General features: G+C 41.7%; 1 protein-coding gene across 11 annotated transcripts in view; it reads left to right on the plus strand.

Moving 5' to 3' along the window:
* The first annotated feature begins 225 nt into the window (after positions 1-225).
* TMEM200A (transmembrane protein 200A) overlaps positions 226-13839 on the plus strand; it is a 55443-nt gene continuing 41829 nt past the window's right edge. The window contains exons 1-5 of one of the 11 annotated variants that reach the window (XM_068938282.1): positions 281-391; positions 695-977; positions 2648-2818; positions 6184-6295; positions 6855-6954. Coding sequence is in view for 1 of the 11 variants with exons in the window: in XM_068938280.1 (XP_068794381.1) it covers positions 6928-6954 (27 nt within the window). In the remaining 10 variants the exon portion in view is untranslated. Of the gene's footprint in view, positions 392-694; positions 978-2647; positions 2819-6183; positions 6296-6854; positions 6955-7202; positions 7222-13839 lie in introns of those variants that run through there. The other 10 variants (XM_068938287.1, XM_068938284.1, XM_068938285.1 and 7 more) reach the window with 10 other exon arrangements.

Raw genomic sequence — 13839 nt, forward strand, 5'->3', positions numbered from 1 at the left:
GGCTGCCCCGGCCCCGCCGCCCCGCGGCCGCTCGGCGAGACGCGCCCGCGGCAGCCACCCGCCCGCCGCCGCCGCCGCCGCCGCCGCCGCCGCCGCCGCCGCCGCCGCCGCCGCCGCCGCCGCCGCCGCCGCCGCCGCCGCCGCCGCCGCCGCCGCGGGGCTCCCCCAGCGCTGACTCCTCCTTCGCGCCCGCCCCGCCGCCCCGCAGCCCGCCGGGGCGGGACCGGGCGCCGAGCGGCGCGGGCGGCCGGGGGTCCTACAAATCTCCCGCCCGCCGAGCGCCGGCGGCAGAGCGGGTGTGGGGAGGCGCCGCCGCCGCCGCCCCGGAGAGCCCGGCCCGGCGACGCTGCGCTCTGCCCTGGAGGAAAGGGGAAACTTCCTCCGCCCCAAGGTAGGGAAGGGGCCGCGCCCCCCGCTGCGGGCTGTCCTGCGAGTGGGCGCCCGCCTGGTTCTCCCCCCCCCCCCGCCCCAGCGCAGCCACCCCTGGGCGGGGGCCGCGTCCCCGGGGCAGCGCGGTGGTTTCTATGGCGACCGGGCGGCGGCCGTTAGGTTTCGGAGTGGAACTTTGCCGGCGTGGGGCGGGCGGCGGTGTCCTACGGCGCGGCGAGGAGCCGGCAAAGTTTTTGCGCCCAGGCGTCGCCGGGCGCTCACGCCCCCCTCGCCGGCTGCCTGACGGCCCGTTTCCCCTCCGCAGCACCCGGCCGAGCCCGCTGCTATGGCACCCGCCCATCGCCTCGGGGCGAGCGGGGGGAGGCCGCCCGCGGCCGGTAGTGACCGCCCCGGCCGCCTCGCCGTGCCTCCCTCCGCCCCAGCCTCGCCGCGGACGGAGCTGGGGAAGGGCGAGGGCAGCCGCAGCCCGAGCACCGCCTGAGCCAGCCGCCGCCTCCTCCCCGCCGGAGCCCCATGTCCTGCCGGCGCCGCGTAGCCCCGCGGCTCCCTCCGCCCAGAAGCGGCTGAGACCTCGCACCTCGCCACAGGTAAGCGGGTGCGGGTGTGTGCGCGGTCTCCCCGTCGCCTTAAGCTCCCTCCTCGCCCCGGAGCCGTGGTCCCTCCTGGGCGGCGGCTGGCGGAGCCGAGGGTCGCTCGTCCGCGGCGGCGGAGGGCGCGCCGTGGCCGTGGCCTGGCGGCAGCGTTTGGGAGGGGGCCGGGCCGCCCCCCGGCAGCCGGGGCCGGGAGCAGGGGCAGAGAGGTGTATAGATAGGTTTTTATTTTCTTCCAGAAATAGACTTTCTGCCTCCCCAGCGGAGCCAGTTGGCATGTGTAGAGGCTGCCTGCCTGCGTGCAGCTGCTACACCCTCTTTTGTCTGGTCTCGGGTCTGAAATACTTTCTGTGCTGCCATCGCCTGCCTGCCGCTGGCCGGGAGTCCTGCCCCAGGCGCGGCTGCCCCTGGGCTTCGGCCCGCTCGCCTCTCCTGCCCCCCCGGAAGTTTCCTCTTTGCCCATATTTCCGCAGAAGTTCGATTTTTTTTTTCTTAAGCTTTGTGTTTGCTCTGAGGAAAAAATGGTGGTGTGCTGACTCCCTGGAAGGATGGGAGGCAGATGGGGAGGACAAGAAGGATGTGCTACTCCCTTGCCTGCACACGTAACTCCCTGCTAAATAAATCACTCCTCGGGTAGACATAAGCTTGCTAGGTATACCTGGTACGCTCTGAATTGAAACAAAAGTACTGCAAGCAGCTTAGGTGCACAGTAGATACTCCTAATTTCTTTTTAATACAGCCATTGTTAGTGATTGCACTTGAGTTCAGTGTAGTTCTGAACTGCAGTTCTTGTGTGCAGTTCTACAGATCTGGAATTGCAATAGCTATATCTAGTTGACACTTCAGAATAATTGTCATTAACCATTGCTAGCCTATTTTATGCAGTGGTTGTAAACATAAGTTTCTCCACTGCTTAAAGATGAAAGGATTAAGACAAAAGCATTCCTTTAATATATCGCTTTGTGTAAAACAAACTTCAGAATAACCCACGGTACTATAATGGACCTGCACTTTATAATGCTTTTAGGACATGAGGACTACATTGTTCAGTAAAACTCTACCAACAAAGGCTTTTGTATTTTCTGGCTTATGCTAGTTCTAGATCGATGCTGGCAACTATTCTGTTATTTCTCTGTAGAAAGTATATAGTGCTTCCAGTCTACATGGTGGAAACTGAGTAATTATCCAGATAGAAATAAATAGTGCCTTTTTCCTTTAATTGTTTCTATAATGCTCTGTGGAAAGTAGAAAAACATTTAAAGCAGAAAATTATATTTCCATTGAATGGAACTTGAATTATTTAGCAATGAAGCTAAACAGTCTTAAGTTTGGAACATTTTAATGAACTTCTCATGTTTCTAGTAAATGTACTTCTAACAAAATACTTTTTGGAATATAAGACAATTTTTAGTGATTTGAGTCATGGGTTACAATTAGATTTTTGTCTTGAGCACAGCAAAACACCCTCATGGAAAAAGATACGCTGTGTATGCTAAAAGGCATGTTAAATAATAATAATTTGGTTAAAAATTAATGTATAATTTCTATTTTGTTGGCTTAGAAACATATTTTACGTGTTGAATTGCAACCATGATCCAAATGAAAGTTGGAAAAGAAATAATGATGCAAGAATTCAGCATATTAGGATTATATTATTCCCTCTATAGAAATGGTTTTACCCAGTATAACCTCACAGGAATTGGAACAGAACTTCATTTTTATGGAAGCTCTGTAATCAGATTATAAGAGGTGCTCTATCTGATTATGATCCTGCAAATTATGGACTAAGGAAGCCCTGTTCCTACAAAGCACTGAAATGGGTGCTGAAGCTTCAGCAGGTAAGTAATTCTAATCTCCATCTCTAATGATCACATATGATGTGAGTTTATTGCATGTAATAATAGCTCCATGAACTTCAGTGAAACTGTTTACTGGCTTACCCGCATTACTGGACCTTTGCTGGACCAAGCTCTATTTCAATGTGTTCAGCTTCCATTTCCTTGGATGCTGGACATAACACAAGATAAATGCCCGTGCCATGCATGGATAATCACATCAACCAAATTTATGGGTCTTATGTTCTTGATTCATTCATACCCCTCTGGGGACAGAAGAGGGAAATAAAAAGTGAAAATTACTTAAGAAGTAAAATAAATACGTGGAAGAGTGAGAGGAGACTAAAGCTGCTGCTTACTGTCGCTTGTTCAGTTCTTACATCAGTCAAAATTCCCACTAAAATTACTGAAACTAGACACAAGTATGGTATTTTAAAAAAAAAAAGTTAAACCTAGGGGTTGCCATCATGAATAGTTTCCTATTATTATTTTTTTTAATACCAGAATGCCGGCAATCTTGTCTTGATAGTGGTGGAAAATGCTGTGCAATTAAGAGCTTGGATAATCCCAGCTCGTGATGATGTCTACATTTAGTTTGGTGCCATTGTGTTTTATAAACAACCCAATTACTTATAGTCCACAGGTGTTTGACCTTGTGATACTGAAACAAAGGGAAAATTGCAATTTATTGTCCAGTCTGCAAGATCAGACACTTAAAGTAGGATTCATTTGTGAAAACACAGGCATCTTGTGCCAGTTTAGACACCACACGGTGTTTGAGACGTCTGCATGAGGCTGGCAAACGGGGTCCAAGGAGAACCTGAATACTTCTAGAATGGCAGCTGAGGGCCAGGTGGAATATCCTATGAGATAATGTTTATATTACCGTTCTACACAAGCCCTTAAAATGACTTTCTCCAGAGACCTTGTAATGAAGATCTCCGATGCTGCAATCGGAGGATGTGGGAAGACCTCCGAAAATAGCCTTAATTCCAGGATTGAGGGAGGTTCATACTTGCTGCCCCTTTACCAGCAGAATCTCTGTAGTACTTCCTGTGCTGCTACCTGGATGATTGCCTTTAGGTAACTCATAAAGATATTAATTAACAGCTTAAGAATTGAAAATCTCTCTAGAAGGCTGGTACATACTTTAAAACAGATGTGTGCCTTTTCCAAGCCTACTAGAAATAAAAGGGATTTGCAGACTGTAGTTGAATTAGACCGTGCTTTTGCTGTAAAATAAGAATGCTCTAAGGAAATGTTTCTAGTCTCCTCCCTTACTGAGAAACACATCACCCACACAATATTTGAGTATTTAGGTTCTTAACAACTGGACCGTACAAAGCTGAAATGCTGACAACAGCAGTGAATGAAACTACTGAGCAGATGTTTTGCACAGCTGTTATCCCACCCACTGGTTTTACTAGCTCTTGTGTGTCCACCTTTTGTGGAGTTTGTGAGAATAAGCACTGTTCCAAACTTATATATTGGGAAGTCGGTGTAACTGAACAGCCATAGATCATTATTCTAGTCCACCATTAATTGTTTCCTCATGACAGATTTCAGTAACTGGAGTATCTGCATAACTTCTTTTCAGATAAGTGAGTCTTGCTGGGAGCAGCTCAGGTGGACCTGGTGGCTGAATTCAGTACCAAAATATTCAGAATATATTGCTCTCTTAGTGTAAATTAAATTAACTTCTCCTACCAGAAGATTATTACAGGATCAAAGAATTTAAACTTCATAATTTCACCTGGATACTTTTCCTTGAAGGTCAAGTTTTCCCTTTTTACACAGTTAGCCACATGAGATGAATATCCTGTAACAAAGAATTGTTTGTAACCTTTTATCTGCACCAGTGACAGAACACATTTGTATCTCGGTATTCTTATTTTTGTCTGTTAATCACAGAAAAATCACAAAGAGTATTTGGTGGTGTTGTGTGTGCGTGTGTCTTTTTTATTTTTATTTTTTAAAAAATAATTCAATTGCCAGAAGAGAGGAGAAAGAAGGATGTCTTTTCTCCAAGTCATCTCTGCTCTTCCCTGTTTCATGTTGGGGAAGGTTATTGTTCCCTTTCTCCATGTTCCAGTGCCTAAAAATGTGTCAGAGAGGAGCGGAGCTGAGCAAAGCTACCTTCCCCGAATAAGGCATCTGTGGAACAGCAGCAATGAGATGTAAAGATGTAACAGAGATTTCAGGAAACATAGTACCAAACTGAACTTGTGGAAAATGGAGCAATGAATGACCTTTTTGTGTATTCAGTTTCTGAAAATACTTACGAGGACTGCAAGACAGCTGTCAGTTCACTCTCTTGTATCCATTTATATCAACATTTCACTATTATTTCTATCCCACTGGAATTTTAGTCAATGGTACAATTCATTGGAAGTATGACCCTTTTCCTCCACTTACGTAGAAACAAAGGACATACTTTTCTGCGTTGTTTTTTTTTTTTTAATTGTAACTCTAAATCTAACTCTAGCTAAATGATGCTCTAACTCTAGCTAGCTGCTGAGACTCTCACCGCATCAGAGAAACCAGGATTTCATCTCTTCAACTTTAGATGTACTAATTAAATAGGTTTTAAAAATCAGAAAGATACAAAATATAATTTAAGTCACTTTTCATTGCAACCAAGTGAGTGACAAAGAATAGAAAAATCTCTTTGTATATGAATTTTTTTTCTTCTTAGCTTGTTTCACAAACACAGTTGCTGACTAAGCATCCCAGTGCTACTGTTCTGAAATCCATCAATAAAAAGAACATTAAAATGTAAGCTTGTAGAAGCTACCTATTTCCATGAAGTCACTCTATGTGTGAAGTAGGGAGAACATTTCTGCCAAGGGGTTGATACAGTTTGCGCGCTAATAGACCATTAGTCTACAAATTAATTAGTGGCACTTAATTCTTTAACTCAAAGTGGCAGAGGTTTGTGCTTTGATGCCTGTGACGTATGCTGGGATCTGTTGCATTAGCTGAGAGAGTGGATATGAAATCAAAACAAGTTTTTTAGAGCTTCACAATAATAGTCACAGTACTTTCTTCCACTACAGAAGGGAACTCTGAAAGTCATTTTCATTTTGGCTATTTAAACCACCATCAAAGCAGATTAATTAGAAGGCAATTAAAAAAACTTCACTTACTCTATTGAATTTGATGTGATAGTGATAACATTGATAGAATTTGATTTTTTTCCCCCATTGTCCATCTCAATGTGTCTGAATGAATGGCTCTGCTTATCTGTAATCAGTTGCCTATTGTTGAAGAACAAGTTTGTATCCAGTTAATATTATCACATACATTTTGCTAAATGTTGAATAAAAAAAATGCTATTACTTGTGCCTTTAACTTGTCCATCCATCTAGTTGAAGGTATAAAATTGCAGCCCAAAACAATGAAGTCTTTGCTCTGCTGCTTTGTGTAATACAACGCAACAGGGGCATCACACATCAAACTACACAAGGAGTATACCAAAAGGTATGTTATAATTAGAAAAGTTCCAGTTACTAACTTTTTGTAGGCTATTGCCAAAAAGCATCTATTTATGATTTGTTAGGATTCAGTGGGTGAGAAACTACAGATAAATGAATAGCTGTAAACCTTTTTAACAGAATATTAAGCCATCTTTCTGTGCACTGGAAAAGTCATAATCAAGAATTATTTTGTAGTGGTAATACTTGTTCTCCCTCATGCAGATTTGTAGGATTCTTAGGGAAGACTGTGCTAGCCTAGTCATTGACTTGATCCTGTTACCTTTCTCTGCATAGACACACACGTGTGCACACATACAGTCCATCTGTCTATCCTTTTCTCATGCTCAAATATGAAATCCATCATGTGTTGACACTGTGATGAGAGGTACATCTGATGCATTATGTCACGGAGAAGGCTGAGAGTGGTGTCATGTGCAGCATTTTGCTGCAGCTAAGGAGCTTCCCAATGGAAATGCTCCTTGGAGCACACATGAGGGGCTCTTCCACAAGATATGCACGGTTTAGCGTCTTTAGCTTCTGTCTTTTGCGTGATCTTGCGCTAGGCTTACAAGATATCGGGCAGCCTGCTGGACTGAGAAGAAGAGATGCACTGTGGAACTGTGCTGTCCTTGAGACATGGATGTCACAGTAGAGTTGTTTGAGGTGAGAGTCAAATGAAAAAGCTTAACACAATGTATGAGACTTGGCAGGTGTGTACTACTTGCTATAAATTACTGTCTATTTAATAGTTGTCTTGTTTTCACCTGAGGTATGGCTGTATTTCTGTAGGAAGGAGAAGTTAGATGATAGATAACAGGCAAAGAGGAATAAGGAAGAAGGGAAAAAGTGAAGGGACAGCGAAGGAAGAAAGAATAGATGACAAAAGAGAAACATTAAAGAAAAAAACAAAGACAAAAAAGAAAAGATACGGTAGGTAAGTTTTTAAAGCTGAATGATATTACATTCAATGATGTAAACCATGTAAACTCAAATAATAAATTGAATATTCTGACCCAAACCTATAGTGATTCTTCTTTTTCCAGATATTCCCATCCTTTAACTCTGGAAAATGAACTGGAAAATGAAGAGGTTAATTCTTGTCTCCTTGATAATCATTTTAAATGTTTTTTTTTTGTCTTTGTAGTGTATCAGAATACACCAACCTGCAAAAAATGATGTTTAGCAGTTCTTACAGAAGATACCTGTAAACAGATGAATTCAAACACTGACATAGAAAGAAAGGGTTCTGGGGAATATACTTTGCTCACGAAAACAGAAACTAGTAAAAGCATGTATTTTATTGCTTTCTAAAGTACTTTCACGTTAGGTGAACTGTTGTTTCCTTTTACAAACAAACTGATAATCTGAAACCAAAGGTTACCATTACACAGATCTGTCTAATCTGTTATTGTCTCATAGAGGACTAATAAGCACAATAAGGGAAGGGGGACTGTTCCTTCAAAATGATGGATAACTGATACATTATTCTGTTCAAGTAAATACTTAGTTGCCATACTTGCACAGGTTTTTATTTCTGGTATGTTTTTTCTGTATCTGTGTTAGTAACCTAATGAGGCAAAGGCCTGTTCTCTGGCCCTGAGGCAAGCTATGATCTGGCTACGTTCATTTTTCAAACTTTCCTAGTGAGAGATGGTCATATCCAAAGAGCCTGGCTGGAAGTAGTTCCTGGACTGAACTAGCTCCCCTGCCATGCCTCGGAGTTGCTTGAGAGGGTGCTTGCTGACCTGGCCACAAACGCCCCAGGGATCATTTGAATAATGTAAAAGAAAAATGATAAGCGTTCCGGAACCGGGTCTGTGCCCTGACGCTACAGCCAGTTTTCGGGATTTATAACTTGTTGCAATCTTTTTCCATCAACCAAAATGGTCTTATTAAAACTGTACTAGTAGATATGGAATTCAAATAGAAGTAAGATATTAAAAGTTCTCTTTGGTCACCATAGTCTGTTTTAATTCCATTAATTACATTTGGTCCCACTTCACTGTCACAATGGTAACTTTGGTATTGCAGTAACCAGAATTTGGGTCATTCTGTTTAGATATACCAAATATGTGGAATCAGTGGAATGTGTTGAGGCACCATACTCCCAAATAGATTACAAGAGATTTACCAAACAACTACAAACTCGCACACAGAATAAATTTCTAGCTATCAGTTCTTTAATGTTAAAATTATTGGCAATGTAATAATGGACTAGTACAAAAATTACTAGCAAATGTTAATACCAGAAATCCAGAGGCCTAACTGACTCTCCTGGGGAAGTAAAGGCTTGGCCATTATTATAGTTTACAGACTTCAGAGCAGTAAAGTCTCTTCACTGCCAAACTGCTTTCCCCAAACCCTTCTTATGACCTTACGAAGTATTAGCTTTGCACTTCGCCTGGAAGAAAAGAAAATTATTTTAAAATTACTTTGCAGACTCCTATTCTGAGTTTATTTCCATTCTCTTCCTAATTCAGTTTTATTCTAGGACATGGCCTCATTAGCGGATGCCCATGCTAGAATATCTGCAAGGTCCTACATAACATTGCTGAAATATAGTTCAATAGGCTCCATTATATTAGAAAGATACAGGCTACTGTTTTCCAATCTACGCCTGCAAACAGTGTATATACCAATAATATTACATGCAGAAGCATTTACTAGTTAAGAACAAGCAGTGTCGTATTTTATGGAATTGCAGTTTGTAATTTTGCATTATCTTGGTTATAGGCTTTAGAGTTGAAAAGGTAATATGGAAAATAGATTAGAGCTAAAACTGTGATTCTTTTTCGTTTCAGCCCTTAATATTCTTAATCTTAACATTTAGTTAGATTTTTTTTTCTTGCAGCATCTGGAGATTGACTAAATGCCATTGTATACATATCTAATTCTTGTAAAAGAGGTGTGCTTACCACAGTCAGAATTGGAATATGAGGGGCTGAGTCCAGACCGAGTAGCATAACTTTCTGTTAATATTTTCTACATATTTTTACCAATATATTCTTAGGCTGCCTTCACAGCGTGCAATTACACTGTCGTTGTGTATTGTGACATGACTTCATCACATATGAAGTTCATTGTTTTTCTTATCCTCTCCAAAGAATTTTCAGAATAGTTAACAGTTGTTTTTGTGGCCATTTTTGTCAGTGTACATATCAGAAGGATGTGTTCCATGTTCGAGAAGGCAAAATCCAAAAAGAGAGCATTCTGTAGCAGCAAATGAGTAAAGTCTGTGTGATCCTTAGTTTCTGTAGTCATTACTTTCAGAATTTTGACCTAGAGAAAACTCTTTAGTGCCAGAGAAAACTCTTTATTTCTTTTGTGGGCATATTTTTAATTGTTACTAGAAGTTTCACTTGGAACTAGGCTTGTCATCAATGGCTTTCAGGTTTGAGCCTGGGAAGAAACTTCTGGTTATTTTCAGCCCAGAGTATTGAGTGCTTTGAAAATAAGGCCTGACACAGTGCTTAATATTCCTTGCAAAGCCAATGTCAGCACAGAGCTCAGATTATATATATGTAGTTTTTGTTGAACCTTGTATTTGAGGAGATGGACTTCAGAATTTAGTTCCAGGCTTCCTTTCCTAATCCGGTAGTTCTTGTTACACAGTTGAAGAAGCATCTCCTGGAGAAAATGAGGAAGAAATATTAGAAAAGAGAGAAGGTCCAGGGCAGCAAGCTAGGAAATCAGATGGGGAGAGAGAGAGAGAGAGAGAGAGGCGGGTTAAAAACTGAGTCTGGAAGAGTGATGGTCCTCAGAGAGGGTGCTGATGTTGTGGCAAATTTGGATTGGAGAATTTTTGTGATGAGTCATTTGCTCTGGAATTAGTTGAGGATGTTGCCCTTCACACAGTGAGACTGTGTTTGGGAATACCCATATTCCCAAGAGTGTGTGGCTGAAACTCTTCTAGCATTTAGGAGTTTGGGGATTTTTAGATTAGACCTCTTGCTTGGAGGTCTGAATAATGTTACTGTGCAGATTCTTCCATTGCTTTATATTAATGATCTTGTTGCTGAGTTGTGCCTAACTGTCTGGATTCAATGCGGTTGCACACATTCGGTGTCTCTGCGCTGTACAGAAAAATGACAGAAACTCTGACAGAGTTTATTACACTTTCTTTGGCTTATTTAAAAATTGATGTGGGCAAACATGTTCATTTCTTGACAACTCCAGGACTGCGAATATGATCACTCTCTGAGGACAAAATGTAGAGAAGATAGGTCAGGTACTGTAGCAGCAACCAGAGACATCAATTATTATATATGTGCAAGCACAACATTTTTGCAAATAACATCTTAGATGAGAAGTAGGGAGACATATCTCTCGTCTAAATAGCAGGAAGTATGACAAGTGGGTCTTACCATGTTATGTGAGTAGGAACACATGTGACTTTGACATCGTTAATCTGTGTGTTTTCTTTCCCACCTTTCAGTAAATCCACAGGAAACGATGAGGCCAGCTATTGACATTTGCCATAGCTACCAGTTTAGCAGAGAAGGAAGTGGCACTGGTAACAGTCAAGGCTTCAGCAGTGGCAGATGAGACTTTAAAGTACAGCATTGGAAGGGCTCCTGAGAACGCCTCTGAGCTGCTTTAATGCCTACTGTTTTCCAAGAATTTGTGTCTTTTGATACTCTTTGCAAACACTCAGCTGAAAGACTTCTCTATCAACAGCTGCATTGCACTGAGAGTTTGCCCTTGGCATGGTCAGGTGCCTGTTTGTACTACTTCTTGGCAGCCTGCATTTTTGCCAGACTTCTGTCTTGCAGATAGCTTTCAAACTGTGATGTACTTGGTAACAGGATGGTATGCCTTGGCGGTATGTTCCAGCCAAGCTCCAGCCCACATATACTGGTTCACAATGCGGAAGATAGGCAGGAGGAAGGGATAGTAGCAAAGGTTGTTGACATGGACACTAAGATCAGGTTTTCACGATCCTTTGTTAAAGATCTTAAAGCAGTTAGAATATCAGCTTTTAAAAACAGAGCATGCCATCACATGATTGTTGACCTCAACCTTGAAGTTGAGGTTCTGGGCAGGTTTTCCTGATTCCTTATGCCTAAAAACCCATCTTGGCAGGAAATTAGCTTCTCAGATGGGAACATCACTGAAATGAATGTGATATGAAATGTCTACAGATCCTACCTGAAACAGATCTAACTGTGTTGGACAAGCAGTGCGGTTTTCTTTAAGAAAAGTAATTTGAGACCATATGTTTGCCCAAAACAATAGAAATGGTTTTAAAAGTATTTAAAATCACTTACATGCACGTCATGTGAAAAGTCATGGGGCCAGGATTAAAAAAGCTCGTTGTCTGTGTGCAACAGCTAGAGGATAAACATTGTTGAATATGACTTGCTTTATACAGATTTTTAGGAGCACTATCAATCATGGTGACCAAACTGTAAAAACACGTAATAAGAGCCACAGCAGAGATCTGCAAAACAGCCAAAGAACCCACCCTGGATTTTTTCACCTGAAAAAACAAAAGATTATAGGAATTAATATCATGGCTTGGGGAGAAGGATAAAATTAAGCTGATGAATGGCTTGTGTTAATCATTTTATATTTGGCTTATGTTTTAGTTTCCAGTGTACTTTACTGTCCAACTATTTTTATTGCACAGTCTCAGTATAGGTTTTATTTGTTTTTACTAAGACAGAGACTACATATTTATAGTGCAGAAAGTCTCCTCCTTCTGTCCCGATCGTTCGTGGAGAAGGAGCCAGGAAAAAAGTGTGGCTACGTAGCCAAGCTAGTATTGCATAATTTGGATAATTATCTGAATTGACTATGGCTCTTCCGGCTGATCTGATAGTCATTTCTGTTTTCGTCAGGCAAAGCTGTCTTCTCCTTAAATATCATCTTGGGAGGAGAGCGAATGATTTATGGAACTGTTTCCCCTCTTTGTGTACAAAATATGGAGCAGTGGATTTGCCTTGTATGTAGATTTGTAGGCCCTAGTTGTGTCCAGTGCTCCAATGAATATAACTAGAAGCACCTTAATGCTGCGGCCCTGCTTTATGATGTGAAAACAAGGCACCGCTTTATCGTATAGATACAGACAAGATACCAGTATGTATTCCCACATTAAGAATCTTATGGAGATGATGTTGCCTGAAAGATCTGATAACAGCTCACTTAATCTATTCCTCTCTGAAATAGTCTTTTAAATCCTTGAGGGCTCTTTGTGTCCCTAAAATGCTCTTTTCCCTCTTTTTCCATATCCTAGGAGGTCCGTCCTGTCCTCCTGTACTTGATTTCTCCCTTTTTGCTCTCTTCCTGCATCAGAGAAGTAAATGCTTCGGAATATTTAGATTAGCTTCTCTCTAGGGTTCACACAGCTAGAAACTGTGCTGGCCACTGAATGGCTCCTACAAAATTATTTTCAAAAGCTATTTAACTTAAATAAGCCAGCAGAGACATAATGGCTTGGATTCTCTGCTGTCATTGCTCACATTTTGCATCAGTATAACTCCTTGATTTCAATGGAGTTTTAATATATGTTATAAAACTGGTGGAGGGTTAGATATTACAGACTAAGAATTAGATGATGCGAAGCAAAAATTCCCTTCCTACTGTAATCTCGAGAACATTATAAATTGAGGCTTTCTGTTTACTGACTGTTGCTATTGGAAGTGCGTTGAGATCCTGACCACAGAGAAATCAAAGGTGGAATTCCCATTTATTTCAACAAGATTAGGATTTCATTCAGTATGCTAGCTAGTCACGGACCTAGCAAATACAATGATGTGCTGGTTTTTACGTGGCCCAAAAATGTCAAAGATGTTTTCTGTGAGCCATACTTTTATTTGACAAACAGGGCAAAACAACTCACAGGAGCTCAAAGGGTTTTAGTTCAAAGCTGTGACAATCAGTTTCAGTTAATAAGCTACCCCTAAAGCTTTATGGAACGTGTTTTCTCCAGAGGAGACATTCTAGTTTATCTAAGTCATATTATAGTGGGTTTTGTTGTTGTTGTTTTAATATCCTTAAACATATGCTTTTTATCATTTGTATTTTAAAATGTCTGTCAGATAATTTCTAAATGATATATCTAACATATCTGACCAGAATGAACTTTGAGAGCAGGAGAAATTTTTTCCATCTAATTTATTTGATTATATTTTAATATAATGTTACAAAAGGATATGATAGGTTAATCAAGTTAATCAAGATATGAAATAGAAGTTCTGTTTTCTTGTTTGTGGTATTCAAACTCTTAATGGGAACATAATGGGGAACATGTCTCTTCCAGTCCAGAATAAACATTTTTTAAATGGAGTGACTCAACACAGATAGGAAAGGCTTTCTGAAGTCAGTAAACCTCAGAAGGTCAGATGTTCATTCTGCAAAAAGCTGACCATTCATGAAAGCCCGTATCTCTCACTTCAAACAGTAATAGAAACATCTCAGTAACCTTTACATCCCAATGTGCTTGAGCAATAAACTGGGAGAGGTAGGAAAGGTTATATAAATGTGCTGAGAATTTACTTTTTCCCTTTTCTGGTTGTTCAATCACCTCTGCTGGGATGGAAAACACTA

Source organism: Struthio camelus, chromosome 3, assembly GCF_040807025.1.
Source record: "Struthio camelus isolate bStrCam1 chromosome 3, bStrCam1.hap1, whole genome shotgun sequence".
NCBI classification, from domain to species: Eukaryota; Metazoa; Chordata; class Aves; order Struthioniformes; family Struthionidae; genus Struthio; species Struthio camelus.